Genomic DNA, 14,699 nt, shown 5'->3' on the forward strand with positions numbered 1-14,699 from the left:
CCTACTGCTCTAGGAAGAGCCCTATATTTAATAGTTTTATTGTGTTTACCCCCTAGCCCAAGGTGCTTATCCAGTGTACATGGATGGGATGGCTCCAAATGTTCATCTGTACCATGCTTCTGAAGCCCTTTACTCTCTGAGATCCATCTGGCTAGGCCCCAGACTTAAAAGAAACTAATTTCTTGTTTTACTAGTTTGTCTTTTGTGCTTCCTTCACTGTTGATTAAACATTGTGGATAAAATGTCTTTCTGATCTCTTTTTAACTTGTCTTGGACCAGATCAACGGGTTGAATTCACTGAATTCAAAGCTCTTATTTGTGACCAAAGATTATTTCCTTTCCCTTTGGTTGGTTTCAGAAGTTTTGCAATCCGTTCACAAAACAAGAGGGGCCACAGACAAGACATCTTTTAGGCCGGAGTCCGTCCATCTAAGCCTGTCGATTTTACCCATGGCACAACTGAGGCCCAGAAAAGTGAAGCTATTTGCTTTTTGACCTACCGCCAACAAATACAAGTACCGTGCCTGAGTCAGGTCTAATCTGACCTGCACAAGCCGCCACACCGAGGCGTCCTCATCCCCTCCCCCATCCCCCAGGACAGTGCAGCCGATTTGTCACAGTAAACTTCATTTTGCACAAACCACACCTTTCAGACTTTTTTGGAAACATTTTCCCCCAAGGGTGATGGGTCGGTCACATTGATGCATCTTGAACCAGGAACCCCAAACATCTCCCCCCTCCCATCTCCGGCCCAGGAGACCGATCCCTGCCGGAGAGCGCCTGGAAGCGTCTTGCTCTCAAAGGCCAGCGATTAAGTTGGTTCCTCAAATTGTTCCCGACAGGAGGGGCAGGAAATAACACCGCGCTCCAGTGGCGGCCGCAGCGGGAGGGGGGAAAGGGACTCCCGGGCAGTCCTGGCGGCCTCGCATTGATCTCAGGTCTAAGGTCCGACCCGGGTCATAACTCCAGCCACTCTTCCCCCAGTTCCAGTCACCACCCACCCCCTGCCTCGGTCATTCTTCAAAGGGTTGAGTCCCTGAAGGCCTGGGTTTCCCTGAGGGGCCCCGGATGCCCCCGGGTCCTGGCCAGGTGGAAGGAAACAGGTCGGCGGCCGCGGCCACCCGAGGAAGGCGGAGCCTGGCAGGCAGGAGCCTAGAGGGCAGGCGACAGGGACCCCGGCCCTCGCCTCCGCGCGGCTCCCGGGAATGCCGGCCCAGATGCACTGAAAGCGACTCTCTCGGTCGCTAGGTGTCCCGCAACAGGTGAAGAGGGCGCGCGCCCGCGACGCCTCGGCGGGGCGGTCCCTCTCCAGCCCGCCTCCCGCCCGCCCCTCTCCACGCCCCCTCCCCTCCTCCGGGCCTCCGCCGCCTTCCTCGGCCGCCGGGCGGCCTCCCCTCGCTCGATCTCCTCCTCTTGGACCCCCGCACCGCCCCGGAGCCCGCGCGCGGAGCTGCGGAGGGTGCCGCGCACTCGCGGGACACGCGCGGCTCCTGGACTGGCCCCGGAGGGCGCCTCCGGAGCGCCCAGCTCCCAACTCCAGCCGCGCTCCCCTCCCGCTCGCCGGTGTCCCCGGGGCACTGGGCCGCGCGTCAACCCCCGGACGCGCTGGGGGTCCCCGGGGACCGGCCAGCCCGATCCGGGCGCGACGATGGAGGAGCCGCAGCGTACTCGCTCGCATACGGTCACCACCACCACCAGCTCCTTCGCCGAGAACTTCTCCACCACCAGCAGCAGCTTCGCCTACGATCGAGAGTTCCTCCGCACTGTGCCCGGGCTTCTCATCGTGGCCGAGATCGTGAGTGCCAGCGGGCCGGGGGCGGGGGAGGCGGACGGACCCGGCGCGTTGGCACCCGCTGTGCTTCTCCAGTGGAACCTGCTCAGATCCTCGGGCAGGCTTTGGGGAACTCTTTTTTTTTTTAACTCAGCCTCGATTCTTCTCAAAGTGCAAAACTCAGAAGGAGATCCTTTCAGTCTTTTGGGGAGAGAGGGTGGTGACTCTCACGATGTCTGGAGGGGGGAAGAAATCTAGTTTGCTGGGCACTCTCAGTGGACATGATCTGTGCTGGGAGCAGGATGCCTGGTGGGTATTCAAGTTTGTGTTGCATGTCAGGGACGCTTGGTGCCTCCTTCACCTGATTTCCACGTGGATAGCCTCCTTCCTTAAAGTAAACCTTTCCTAAGATTGGGAGGGGGGGTAGTAAGGAGGGGGGCTTTTCCTTTTTCTAAAGATCTCCCTGGTAGTGAAAATTAAGTGAATGGAGTTGGGGGGTGGATAATCACTGAGTAAAATCTGAGCGTATCAACCTCTTTGAGAATTAAAGGGCCTCCTGTCTGGTGCTGTGCACATCCTGGTGCGGGCTCAGAAGGTCCTGCCAACAGGTGACAGGGCATGGATTTGCTCCCCTCCATTGTTAGACATGGAGACTGAGGACAGAAGTCCCAGCCAATCCTTCATGGCTGAGAAAGGACTGGAGCCCTGTTAACTGTTAGCCGTGGTCACCATTTACTGAGTCTTCCCCCTGTGCCAGGGTTATCAAATCCCTTAGATGCCTTAGAGATCTCACGACGTCCACACAACAACCCTCAAGGTAAAGGTGGCTTTAATTAAACCCATTTTACATGTGAAGAAACTAAGCCCTAAAAGAGGAAGTCAACTATGCCTGTCGAGGGTGGAGCTGGAATGCAGACTCCGGGAGCCTTTTTCCTGGTCTCTGTTCTTAACCGCTAAGGGGCATTCCTTCCATTTGTCTGGCCTGTACTCCTTCTGCTATCTCAGAGACTTGTTTAAACACTGTGGAATTCAGAACTGAACCTGTGTGAAAGCTAGAAAGTAGACATATACAGTCCTGGACAGTCCCTTTGAGAAACCTTCCCTGAAACCTGTGTACATCAAAGAGCTTGCTTGCTCCTCCAGCAGCTCAAACCCCATCCTAGAGTTAGGGAATCCATCTCCCAAGTGTTCCAGTGCACAGAAAGTTTGAGTGATGTTGGCTTAGCCCTCCCAACTAATTTCCTCGCTGGTACTAAAGACTCGGGAGACCTAATAAAAAGCTGAAAATATTGGAATCACCTTACAGGGCCTGACTTTACAAAGTTCAACAAATATTTGCAGTGAGAGTGAAGGAGCTGGCAGTCTCCCTGCTTGAGCAGGGCAAACAGAAATCAACACCATGGAGTTGGGGCTTCTACTCTAGGTGGGTTTCCACCAGGCATGAAATAAAATGCCTCTCATTTTCTGACAACATGCGCGATATGCTCTCTGTGCCACACTTTTTCAGACAATATGAAAGTGAAGGAAGAAATGTAAATGCTCACAATCCCATCACTAGAAGTAATCATTGTTGACATGTTGGCATGTATCCTTTTAGATTTCAGTGAGCTTTTTTTTTTTTTTTTTTTTTGGTGCTGGGGATTGAACTCAGGGGCACTCAACCACTGAGCCACATCCCAGCCCTATTTTGTATTTTATTTAGAGACAGGGTCTCACTGAGTTGCTTAGCACCTTGCCGTTGCTGAGGCTGGCTTTGAACTCGAGATCCTCCTGTCTCAGACTCCTGAGCCACTGGGATTACAGGTGTGTGCCACCATGCCTGGCATTTCAGGGAGCTTTTTGAAAAAGGTGGAAAAACCATGTCACCCTTATTACTGCTATAGGCAAGTTATTTATTTGTTTATCTATATATCTATTTATTTATTGGTACCGGGGATCAAACCCAGGGGCACTTAACCAGTGAGTCACATCCCCAGCCCTTTTTTTATATTTTATTTAGAGACAGGGTCTAATTGAGTTGCTTAGAGCCTCACTAAGTTGCTGAGGCTGGCTTTGAATTCAAGATCCTCCTGCCTCAGCCTCCCAAACCGTGCCCGTGCTCCACTGCACCTGGTTGAGTTTTTATTTTTGACAGAGATAATTATGGACATGTTTCAGAATCAAACAGTAGTACTACAGGCAGAAATCTTTTCCTAGCTCTCCATTCCTAGAGACACCCATATTCAAGACTCTCAGTGCTCTGAGTAATGTGTCTCTAAGCTTAATATTTTTTTCCCCAGCTTGCCTGCATTGTCCCACCACCTTTCTGCTCTGAAAGTTGAAGCCTCCACTGTCTCAGACCACCTCCAATTACATAATACCCTTCCTGTCTCCCAGGACGGTCATCAGGTGATTTGGTTTGGACCAACAGCCACTACTGACTCATGATACCATGAACACTTCAGAGCTGAGCCACAGAGTAACCTTGAGCACTTTTCCTCCCCAATTTCTTGCTTTCTTTGGTGTTAGTAATGCCCTTTTCACATTTCTTATTTCCCCACATATTTAGTCACCGGTTTAATTGGAGTCGTCCAAATCTCTGGCTAGAAAGAGCCCACTGTATTCTATCAGGGTTATCCTCCTGACCTGCCTGACTCCCGGGCCTCTGACCTGCTCTCACTGGTCTGGTGACTGCACCCTCACCCTGAAGTTCTGTGCTGTCTGTCTCGGGTTGGAGGCTGTACCTCTTCTGGTCAGTGTCCTCCTCTGACTTGCTTTACCCTCAGCGGGGGTGAGCAGCTTATAGTTACCTAAGAAATGATGCAAGTGGAAATTGAGATTTTCATCTTTCAGAATTCTACTGTTACACATAATTTGACTAGGCAAAGACTGTTTAGACTGGAAATAGGTGATTTTCAGAATTTTAAAAGTATTTTGTAGTCCTTTAGCTGTTCTGATTTAAAAAAAAAAAAAAACAAAAAAACATTTATTCCAATTCACCTCTGCTCACCACATTGGAAACCTATAGAATATTCCTTCTCCTCAGAGATCTGAGTATCAGTGATGTGTTTTCTTCCCTTATACTGGGGACTTAGTGTGTTCTCCCAAATAAGGAAAACTCATGTAAGTTTAAGGAGATTTAAAAAAATTTTTTTTTCTTTCCGCTTTTCAGTTCTTTTCAAAACTCTTTTTATACTTTTTTTTCTATCATGTGGTTTTTACAGTTTTTCTTACTGATTGTAACCTGCTATTTGTACCTATGATGCCATGAACATTTTTCAGATCTCTGATTTCTTGCATTCTTAGTTTTCTCTTTCTTTTCTTTTCTTTTTAATATTTATTCTTAAGTTTTAGGTGGACACAATATCTTTATTTTACATTTATGTAAATCTGGGTGCTGAGGATCGAACCCAGTGCCTCGTTCGTGCATGCTGGGCGAGCACTCTACCGCTGAGCCCCAGCCCCAGCCTGCATCCTTAGTTTTCTATCATAAGGAAGTACCATATTTGATTCCCTTGGTCCTCTTAAGACAAATACATTTCTAAATTTGACTAATGTAAGCAATGCTGCAGCTGCTGTCCTTCTTTGTCTATCTTTCTGGGCTTGCACAATGGTTTTCTTGAGGAAAAGTTCCTTAAAACAGAATCGTTGGGTCAAAAGGTATGCAAATTTAAGGATTCTGTGACATATTTTGCAATTCTACTGGTCAAAATTGTCATCAGCAGTGTGCACTTTTTTAAAAAAAATTACTTTTTTTTTATTAAACTAACTCTTAACATGCAGAATGCTGAAGAGCCCCTGAAATGATATACTATATTTTGATTCTAAGATTTTTAAAATTCATGATTTGACATCTGGATCAGGATGTAGCTTAAAATTGATGATTTCTTGGATATTACGAAATATGGTACCACTGATTCTTTATCTGGAGGGGTATATGTGTTTTTTTAACTATCACTGTCCCCTTTCTGAGATTATGCTAAACCCGACCCCAGAAAAATGCTACTTTTCCAGTCCTGTAAAAATATTGAGATAAAGAATTACTGAGACCCTGACTTCTGCTTGGACCTGAGGAAATGAAATAATAGAACAAAACACAATGTTTCCCCAAATCACTTATCAAAATTGCTTGCGGGGCTGGGGTTGTAGCTTTAGTGGTCAAGGACTTGCATAGCATGTGTGAGGCACTGGGTTCAATCCTCAGCTCCACATAAAAACATATACATAAAATAAAGGTATTGTATCCATCTATAACTAAAAAAAAAAAAATATTTAAAAAAATTGCTTGCCCTGGCCTTCTTGCGGGGGTGAGTGGCAGTAGCTATGCCTACCAAGACACTTAAGGCTATGCCAGTGTAACACCGTGTTGAAACCAAATCATGGCAGTTTCCTTCCTTTTAAAGTTTTATAACAAGCTAGAAGCAATCCAGTACTTGACCTGTGAATTGTAGGATGCTGTGATCTCATACCTATTACAAGTACTTGAAGAATAAAAGTGATTTGTAAGAAGCTGAGTTAATTGCACCCTTCCTGTATTGGTGACTTTAAAATGAATTATAGCATCCACATAATAATGTTAGGTCACCTTTTATTTACTTACTGTCATGAGCAAACTTGGCTGGGGAAGGACAAATAGGGTTAACCGAGAACTGTAATTGAAATTGCTATCTTGTTGTTCCTTTTTTAAAAAAGTAGTGAATGTGGCTTCCGTTTCACAAAAGCAATACCCAGGCTTTGTAGGAAAATTGGGAAAATGCAGGTAAGAAAAAAAAAATCAAAAAATGAATTCTTGCCCCCACAGTGGTTTCTCAAGGGCACAGTCTAGAAGTGGGTAGGGTCCTGAAGTTGTTTTGGTTATTGTAACACCTGGGGTTTATACTGGTGTTAGTGTCCTGGGGAATAGAACTATTAATGTCCTGAAATGTATGCAACAGTCTCCAACAACACAGAATCCCTTCATCAAATGCCAGTAGCCTTTGGTTCGCTGTTCACCGTTGAGGAACCGAGTGAACCATTGTTTACCCTTTGGAGTAAAGTGTTCCAAAATTTCTTAAGTAAGTTTGTATTATTAACCAATACGTTTTGGGAGAAAAAAATTATTCTTATTGTTTCTTGTCATGACCATCTGTGCTGCTATCTTTCATTTGTCCCCCAGATCCATTCTCCACCTGTTCTCTACCTGGGAGGCTGACCTGCTGGACTCTCAAGGACTCCCCACCCTCTGACATGCCTCTTGCTTCATTCACTGGTGTCCCCAGCAGGAGGTTCTGGGGGGAAAAGAAAGCAAATTCTGGGTACCCATTCCCTAGGAGTCCTCCTTGCTGGGTCTCAGCAGGTTGGCTGTGTCCCTCCCTGGAAGGTGGGCTATCTGGCTGCTGTTTTCTCTGGCACTGATCACTGTCCACTCCCCCTCTGCTTACTGTTTCCAGAGACTGTGCTATCACTTGTGGTTTTCCTGCATCCTGCTTTACAGATAGCACCTTTATTAAACTCTGCTCGGATTACCTAATGTGAGTGTGCCTGGTTTCCTGCTGAGACCTGACCTATTGCATTTCTTATCAATGATTAATTTCGACATTCTTAATGGCCACGTAGTATTCCAGAAATATCTAGGCTCCAACTATTCAATGTGTGTTTATTTCCTTTTCCTAATAGCCGTGTAATAAATATCCATTAAGCCAAATCTTCCTGGATGTCTGATATTTTCTCAGGATCAATTCTTAGAATTGATAAAATGCGTCAATGAATCTTTTTTTTTTTTTAAGTTTTTTAGCTGTAGTTGGACACAGTACCTTTATTTTACTTATTTTATGTGATGCTGAGGATCGAACCCAGTGCCTTGCATGTGCTAGGCAAGCACTCTGCTGCTGAGCCACAACCCCAACCATCAATGAATCTTCTTTAAAGCCAAGTTTATTGGATATGCAGTAAAATTTACCCTTTTTGGTGTAAAGTTTTATGAGTTTGGGTGTGTGTGTTTTTTAAAAAAACAGCTTCATTGAGATATGATTCATATATAAAGCTGACTTTTTTTAAGGTCTACAGTTTAAGGAATTTTAGGTTATTCATAAGAGTGTACAGCTATCACCACTATTCAGTTTTAGAACTTTGCCTGAAAAAAAAAATCCTCTCTTAGCAGTCCCCCCCATTCCTCCCTTTCCTCAGCCTTTACTAATCATTAACCTGCTTTCTCTGGACATTTCATGTAAATGGAATTCTACACTAGGTGGCCCTTTCTGTCTGGCTTCTGTCACTTCATGTTTTTAAGAACCATCCATCCATATATAGAATCCATAAGCACATTATTCCTTATGTTGTCAAATAGTATTCCATTGTATTTATATATTTATTTATTTTTTCATTCATCAGTTGATGGACATTCGGGATTCCATATTTTGACCAGCGCGAATAATGCTGGTATGAATTTTCACGTATAAGTTTTTGTGTGGACATTCATTCTTGGTTCTCTTGGGCATTTAGCTGGAAATGGAATTACTGGGTTACATGGTGACTCTGTTGAACATTTTGAGGTACTGCTAGACTGTTTCCAAAGTGGAAATCAGCAACAGAATGTTCTGGATTCTCTGTATCCTCACCAAGACTTACATTCTGTATTTGATTCATGTCATCCTAGGGGCTATGCAGGGGTGTCTCATTGTGGTTTTGGTTTACATTTCCACGAGACTAATGATGCTGAGCAATCTTCACGTGTCTATGGAATATTACTGTGTATACTTTAGAGAAATGTCTATTCACATCCTTTGCCAGGTTTGGGGCTCGGATTGTGGCTCAATGGTATAGCACTTGCCTGTCACATGTGAGGCACTGGGTTCGATTCTCAGCACCACATAAAAATAAGTAAATAAAATAAAGGTACTGTGTCCATCTATAAGTAAAAAAATAAATATATATATAATATATGCATATACATATTTATAATATATTAATATATAAATATATATGTATATATTTTTTAACAAACCCTTTGCTGGTTTAAAAATATGATTAATTTGGCTTTTAGGTTAGAGTTGTATGAGTTCTATACATATTCTGGTACAAATTCCTTTTCAGCTATATGATTAGAAAATATTTTTCTCCCATTCTGTGGGTTGTCTTTTCAATGAAGTTCTTGATAGTGTCCTTTAAAGTGCAAAAGTCCTTAATTTTGATAAAGTTCAATTTATGTGTTTCTTATTTTGTTTGGGTTTTTGATATCATATCTAAGGAGACTTTGCTTAATCCACAGTCATGAAGATTTACTCCTGCATTTTCTTCTAAAAGTTTTATAGTTTTAGGTCTTACATTTATGTTCATTTTGAACTTGTTTTATGATCTATGGTTCATTTTGGACTCTCTTTTGTGTATGGTGTGAGGTAGAGTTTAACTTCAGTCTTTTACATGCAGATATCTAATTTTCCCAGCACCATTTATTTTTTTACCATTGAATTTTCTTGGCATCCTTATTGAAAATAAAATGACCATAAATATAAGGATTTATTTTTGAATTTTCAGTATATTTTAGTGGTCTATATGTATATCCTTATTCCAGTACCACACTGTATTGATGACTGTGGCTTTGTACTAAGTTTGAAATCAGAAATCGAAATCCTTCAACTTTGTTCTTCTTGTTAAGATCGTTTTAACTATTGTGGGTCCCATGCATTTCTACATGAATTAGGACCAACTTTTAAAAACTGTAAAAACATAAAAAGGCAACTTACAATTTCATTGTGGCTTAAGTTGAATCTATAGACCAATGTGGCAAAAATTGCCATTTTCACAAAATGATCTCCCAATTCATGAACATGGGATGTCTTTCCTATTATTTAGGTCTTCTCTAATATCTTTCAATAGTATTTTGTGTTTTTAGCACACGTGTCTTGCACTTCTCTTATTAAATTTATTCCTGAGTATTTTATTATTTTTGATGCTATTGCAAATGGAATTATTCTCTTAATTTCTTTTCCAGATTGTTTAGTACTAGATTATTGAAATCCAGTTGAGTTCTACATCCTTGATATTGTATTCTACAAATTTTCTGACATTTGTTAGTTGTAATATATTTTTTTGTATGTGTGGTTTGTCATATGTTTTTATTGCTTCTGATATTTCAACCAAATTGTACAAAAATGTTGTGTCAGTTTGCATTTCCTCTAGTGGTATTTCATGAGTAACAGGATTTGTTTCTGCAGACCCACACTTTCTTTTGATATTTGCCAATTAGAGATGAGAGAGATTCAAAATAATAAAAACTCATTTGGCATGGGAACCTGCCAATCAGAGAGAACACCAGCCATAAACAATATTCAGGGGAGCGTGGACATGTGAAAAAGAACACATTGTTTTTGTTTGCATTTCTGTGATTATTGAAGTTGTAGATATTAAATATGCTTATTAGCTATTTCTTTCTATTTTGGGTAACTGCTTGATTTTTCTTCTACCTGCTTAATAAGGGGAGGGGGGATATTTCTTTCTTTAAAAAACATTTTTAAAGATATAAAAGAGAAAGAATCCCTTAATGAAAATTACTACCTGGGAGGGAAATAATATTGAATTAGATGTATGTTTGAGTGGGAATTTTTGCTTGCTTGCTTGCTTTTTCTTTTCTTTTGTACCTGGGATTCAACCAGAGGTGCTTAACCACTGAGCAACGTCCCCAGCCCTTTTTATATTTTATTTTGAGATAGAGTCTCACTAAGTTGCTTAGGGCCTTGCTGGGTTGCTGAGGCTGGCTTTGAACTTGAGATCCTCTTGCCTCCACCTCCCAAGCAACTGCTGTTACAGGCATGAGCCATCATGCCTGGCTGGGATGCTTGCTTTCTAACTCTTTATTTTTATTTATGATTTAATTTAATTTTTTTTGGGGTGTCTCTGAGGAATGAATCCAGGATCCTATGCATGCAAGGCAAGCACTCTACCAGCTGAGCTATATCCCCAGCCCCTATGATTTAATTTTTTAAGAATGAAGATAAATTTTTTTTTTAAAGTGGAAGATAAATTTTTGCATACATGTAATTGAAGAAACTTAAAAGTACGTTATGAAAATAAGTTTCAGGTCACTTAAATAGTCTCTTTCACTCCCTCCCTCATTTATCTGAAGTATCTTAATATTTTTCCACATTATTTTCTTGTATATATTTCCTGTATGTTATGGTTATTAATTTTCTCATCTGTCACCTGCTAGTAATGTCATCATGCCATGTTTCATCAAAGAAAGTTTTTAATTTGTTTGAAGTCTTAACTTTCTTTAGCCTTCTGAGCTTTAACTTGCTTAAACAGGGCTCCCCCATGATTATACAAATATTTGAAGAAATTATAGGAGACAAAAATTTTATGTTAAGAATACTTACATACTTAAATTGTCAGACATTCTCTTTGTGTAATATAACAATTTTACATTTCTTCCCAACTGGATATCCAGGGGTCTCGCTATGAATCAATTATATTCCCCTATGTGCATAAATATTTCTTGACTCTCTTGTTTTATTTTTGAGTCAATTCCAGACCTCTTTAATTATAGTTGTATTGTGCATTTTAATACCCACTAGGGTAAGTCATACAAGTTTATTTCTTTTTCTGATCTTGTACATTACACTAACACATGTGGCTTTTAGAGTCAGCATTCCTTAAGTTTCATTACAACTTGGATTGTAGACCCATTACATTTATAATTTAATTTTAAAAGTTATCTTCCTGGTATTTTACCATCTAAGAGTAGTGTCTCCATTTATACAGGTCATCTTATTTTCTTAAAATTCTTTATTGTTTATATTTTTCCAGTAAGTAAAAGTTTTTATTTTCCAGGTAAGTCTTGTGCATGCCTTCCTTGATTTAATTATTTTTCATTGTTGATGAATAATATTTATAAAAAATGAATTTGGTTTATAAAATTTTGATTACTTGTGATATATAAAAGCTATAGACTATTATTTTTTGTAGTGCTGGGGGTGGAACTCAGGGCCTCATGCATACGAGGCAAGTGCTCTGCCACCAAGCTATATCCCCAGCCCTTTTATTTTGAGACAGGGTCTTGCTAAGTTGCCCAGGCCACCCTTGAATTTTTGATCCTTTTGCCTCCACCTCCTGAGTAGCTGGGATTGCAGGTGTGCAACCATAGAAACTGGATGAAAGCTATTTGTTTTTTAATTTTGATCTTGTGTGTAGCCATCTTATTTGAATTATTCTCATCATTTTTATTATTTTTTATTTCATAAATAAAAGTAATATCTGTAAATACGGTTGTTTTTCACTTTCTTTTTATACTTTTACTTTTTCATTATTGTGTGAGTTAAGACTTTTAGGATAATGTTGGATAATTGGGATAATAAGGGTATCCTTGGTTGGCTCATAATTTTAATTGGATGTTTCCACTGTGTTATGGTTTAGATCTCAGTATATCCCAAAGGCTCGTGTGTTAAAGGTTGGTCCCCAAAGCAGCAATGTTCAGAGGTAAGGATTTTTAGAAATGATTGGATTAGGAGAACTCTTATTTCATCAATGGATTAATCCATTGAGGGATTCATAGCTTAGTGGAGATGGTAGATACGGTAGGATTTGGAATCAAGTTGAAGCGAGTCTTCCCCTAGGGATTCTCTCTTGTCCCCAGGCCCTCTCTCTCTGCCTTCTAGCCACCAGGCAATGAGCAGTTTTGCCCCACCACATGCTGCTGCCATAATGTTCTGTCTCATCTTGAGTACAGAACCATGAAGCCAGCCAACCATGGACTAAACCTCTGAAAACATGAGTCAAAATAAGTCTTTCTCCCTCTACATTGTTTTCTCAAGAATTTTGTGTCAGCAACAAAAAACTGATTAACACACCCTGTTTTAAAAATGATAGTACAGTTATAGCTTCAGGGTCTGATAGGTCTTCTTCCTTGATTTAAGGAAGGGAAGTTCAATTGTGTACTCATTTTAATCAGGAATGTGATCTGGGACTGTGAATGGAAATGGAAAGAGGAGTTTGGATTTGGATGGGGGTAGCTTTTTATTGAGGTGATTGTATGGGGTATTGTTTTCTTTGGTTTGCCAATGTAGTGAGTTATATTAGGAAACCTAATGTTGAAACATTTTTGCTCTCTTGGGATAATCAATATTTAGTTATTCATTATACACCACATACCATTTCAGTCAATGACAAACTGCATATACAATGGTGATCCCATAGTTTATATTGTCTAGTGACATTTTGGTCATCTTGATTTGTGTAAGTGTACATCATAATGTTTGCACAATAACAAAATCACATAATGAAGTATTTCTCATAATGTATCCCCACTGTTAAAATAGCACATGACTGTAATGTATTCTTTTAATAGACTATTGGATTTAAAATGTCTTTTTTTTTTTTACTCTTGGATTTGAATTTTTAATATAATATCTGGGGATATTGTATCTTTTAGTTTCCTTTGCTGTGTTCTGCTTTATGTGATTTTAAAACACTTTATCAGCTCTATTCATAGTAGAGTTGGGAGGGGGAACATGGGAAGATTAGATGAACTCTAGATAGGGCAAAAGGGTGGGAGGGGAAGGGAGGAGTCATAGGGGTAAAAAAAATGGTGGAATGCAATGGATATCATTACCCTGAGTACGTGTATGAAGACACAGTTGGTGTGAATATACTTTATATACAACCAGAGATATGAAAAATTGTGTTTAATATATATATATATGTAATGTAAATTGTAATGCATTCTGCTGTCATATATATAACAAACTAGAATAAAAATAAATTTAAAAAATCACCTTATCAGCTCTTTTGGAGCACTTATCTATGTTTTCTTCCTGTTGTTTTTTTTTCAATTGAGATGAGATTTACATAACAAGTCAATCAGTTTAAAATGAACAATCAAATGATATTTAGTCTATTTCCAGTGTTGTGAAGTTGCCACTTCTAATTCCAAAATATTTTACCTCCTCCAAAAGGAGATACTTTATTTTGTTGTTGTTGCTTTTTAAACCTTCTTTGTCATCTTGTTATTTGTACATCTTCTATGTCATACGTTCATATAGCTAGATTTTACTTCTATACCCAGTCTGGGAACTTGTCTTTCAGTTTGAAAACTTGACACATTTATAATTATTGTATTTTGGGGTTTTTTTTGGGGGGAGGGGTACCAGGGATTGAACTCAGGGATGCTCGACCACTGAGCCACATCCCCAGCCCTGTTTTGTATTTTATTAGAGACAGGGTCTCACAGAGTTGCTTAGTGCCTTGCTGAATTGCTGAGGCTGGCTTTGAACTTGCGATCCTCCTGCCTCTGCCTCCAGAGCCGCTGGGATTACAGGTGTGCACCACCACGCCCAGCTTATTTATTGTAATGGGTTATTTGGAATTCTGAGTTTTCCTTATTTTCTCCTCTAACAATTGAAAGTTATTTGTTTGTTTGGAGTTACTCTGTAATTTTTGTCTACATTTAAATTTATATTTTTTAACTACTTAGAGAATTAGTCAAGATGTATTGCTATATTACTACATTCAAAAGAACACTGTCACTCCCTTGTCCATTTCTAGTCATGTATCTTGTGTTATCCAATTTTTTTCCCCTGGACTATTTTTTTTTTTAAGTTGGAAAACCCTTGCTTGTCATTAGTTTGACACCAAATGCCCCCCAGGAATCCCTTATTGCTCCAGACTATGGTTGCTCTTTCTAGCTTTCAACACTACTAGGTATTTTAAATTTCTTCAAAATCATTTTAGTGAGATTTGGGGAGAATAAAGAAGTCAACATACAGATGTAGTTAGCTATAGAGAAGTTCTATTGTTTGGTTACATACAGGTAGTTTTAATGTGTATAAAGAATATTGACCTTTCATTTGTATGAATATGTTTCCATCTTGTCACCCTTAATTTTGTTTTTAGTAATTGTATCCATAAACCAAAGTTTATCTTCAGATCTATCAGCCTCATTTTCCCCTAACATTTGGTATGTCATGCTTACTAGCAAAGC

General features: G+C 40.3%; 1 protein-coding gene across 2 annotated transcripts in view; it reads left to right on the top strand.

Moving 5' to 3' along the window:
• The first annotated feature begins 1,552 nt into the window (after window positions 1-1,552).
• Cmtm8 (CKLF like MARVEL transmembrane domain containing 8) overlaps window positions 1,553-14,699 on the top strand; it is a 100,326-nt gene continuing 87,179 nt past the window's right edge. For both annotated transcript variants that reach the window (XM_026406334.2, XM_077795654.1), the window contains exon 1: window positions 1,553-1,795. In XM_026406334.2, coding sequence (XP_026262119.1) covers window positions 1,649-1,795 — 147 coding nt within the window. In that variant the 5' untranslated portion in view covers window positions 1,553-1,648. The remainder of the gene's footprint in view (window positions 1,796-14,699) is intronic.

This window comes from Urocitellus parryii, chromosome 3 (assembly GCF_045843805.1).
Source record: "Urocitellus parryii isolate mUroPar1 chromosome 3, mUroPar1.hap1, whole genome shotgun sequence".
Lineage (NCBI taxonomy): Eukaryota > Metazoa > Chordata > Mammalia > Rodentia > Sciuridae > Urocitellus > Urocitellus parryii.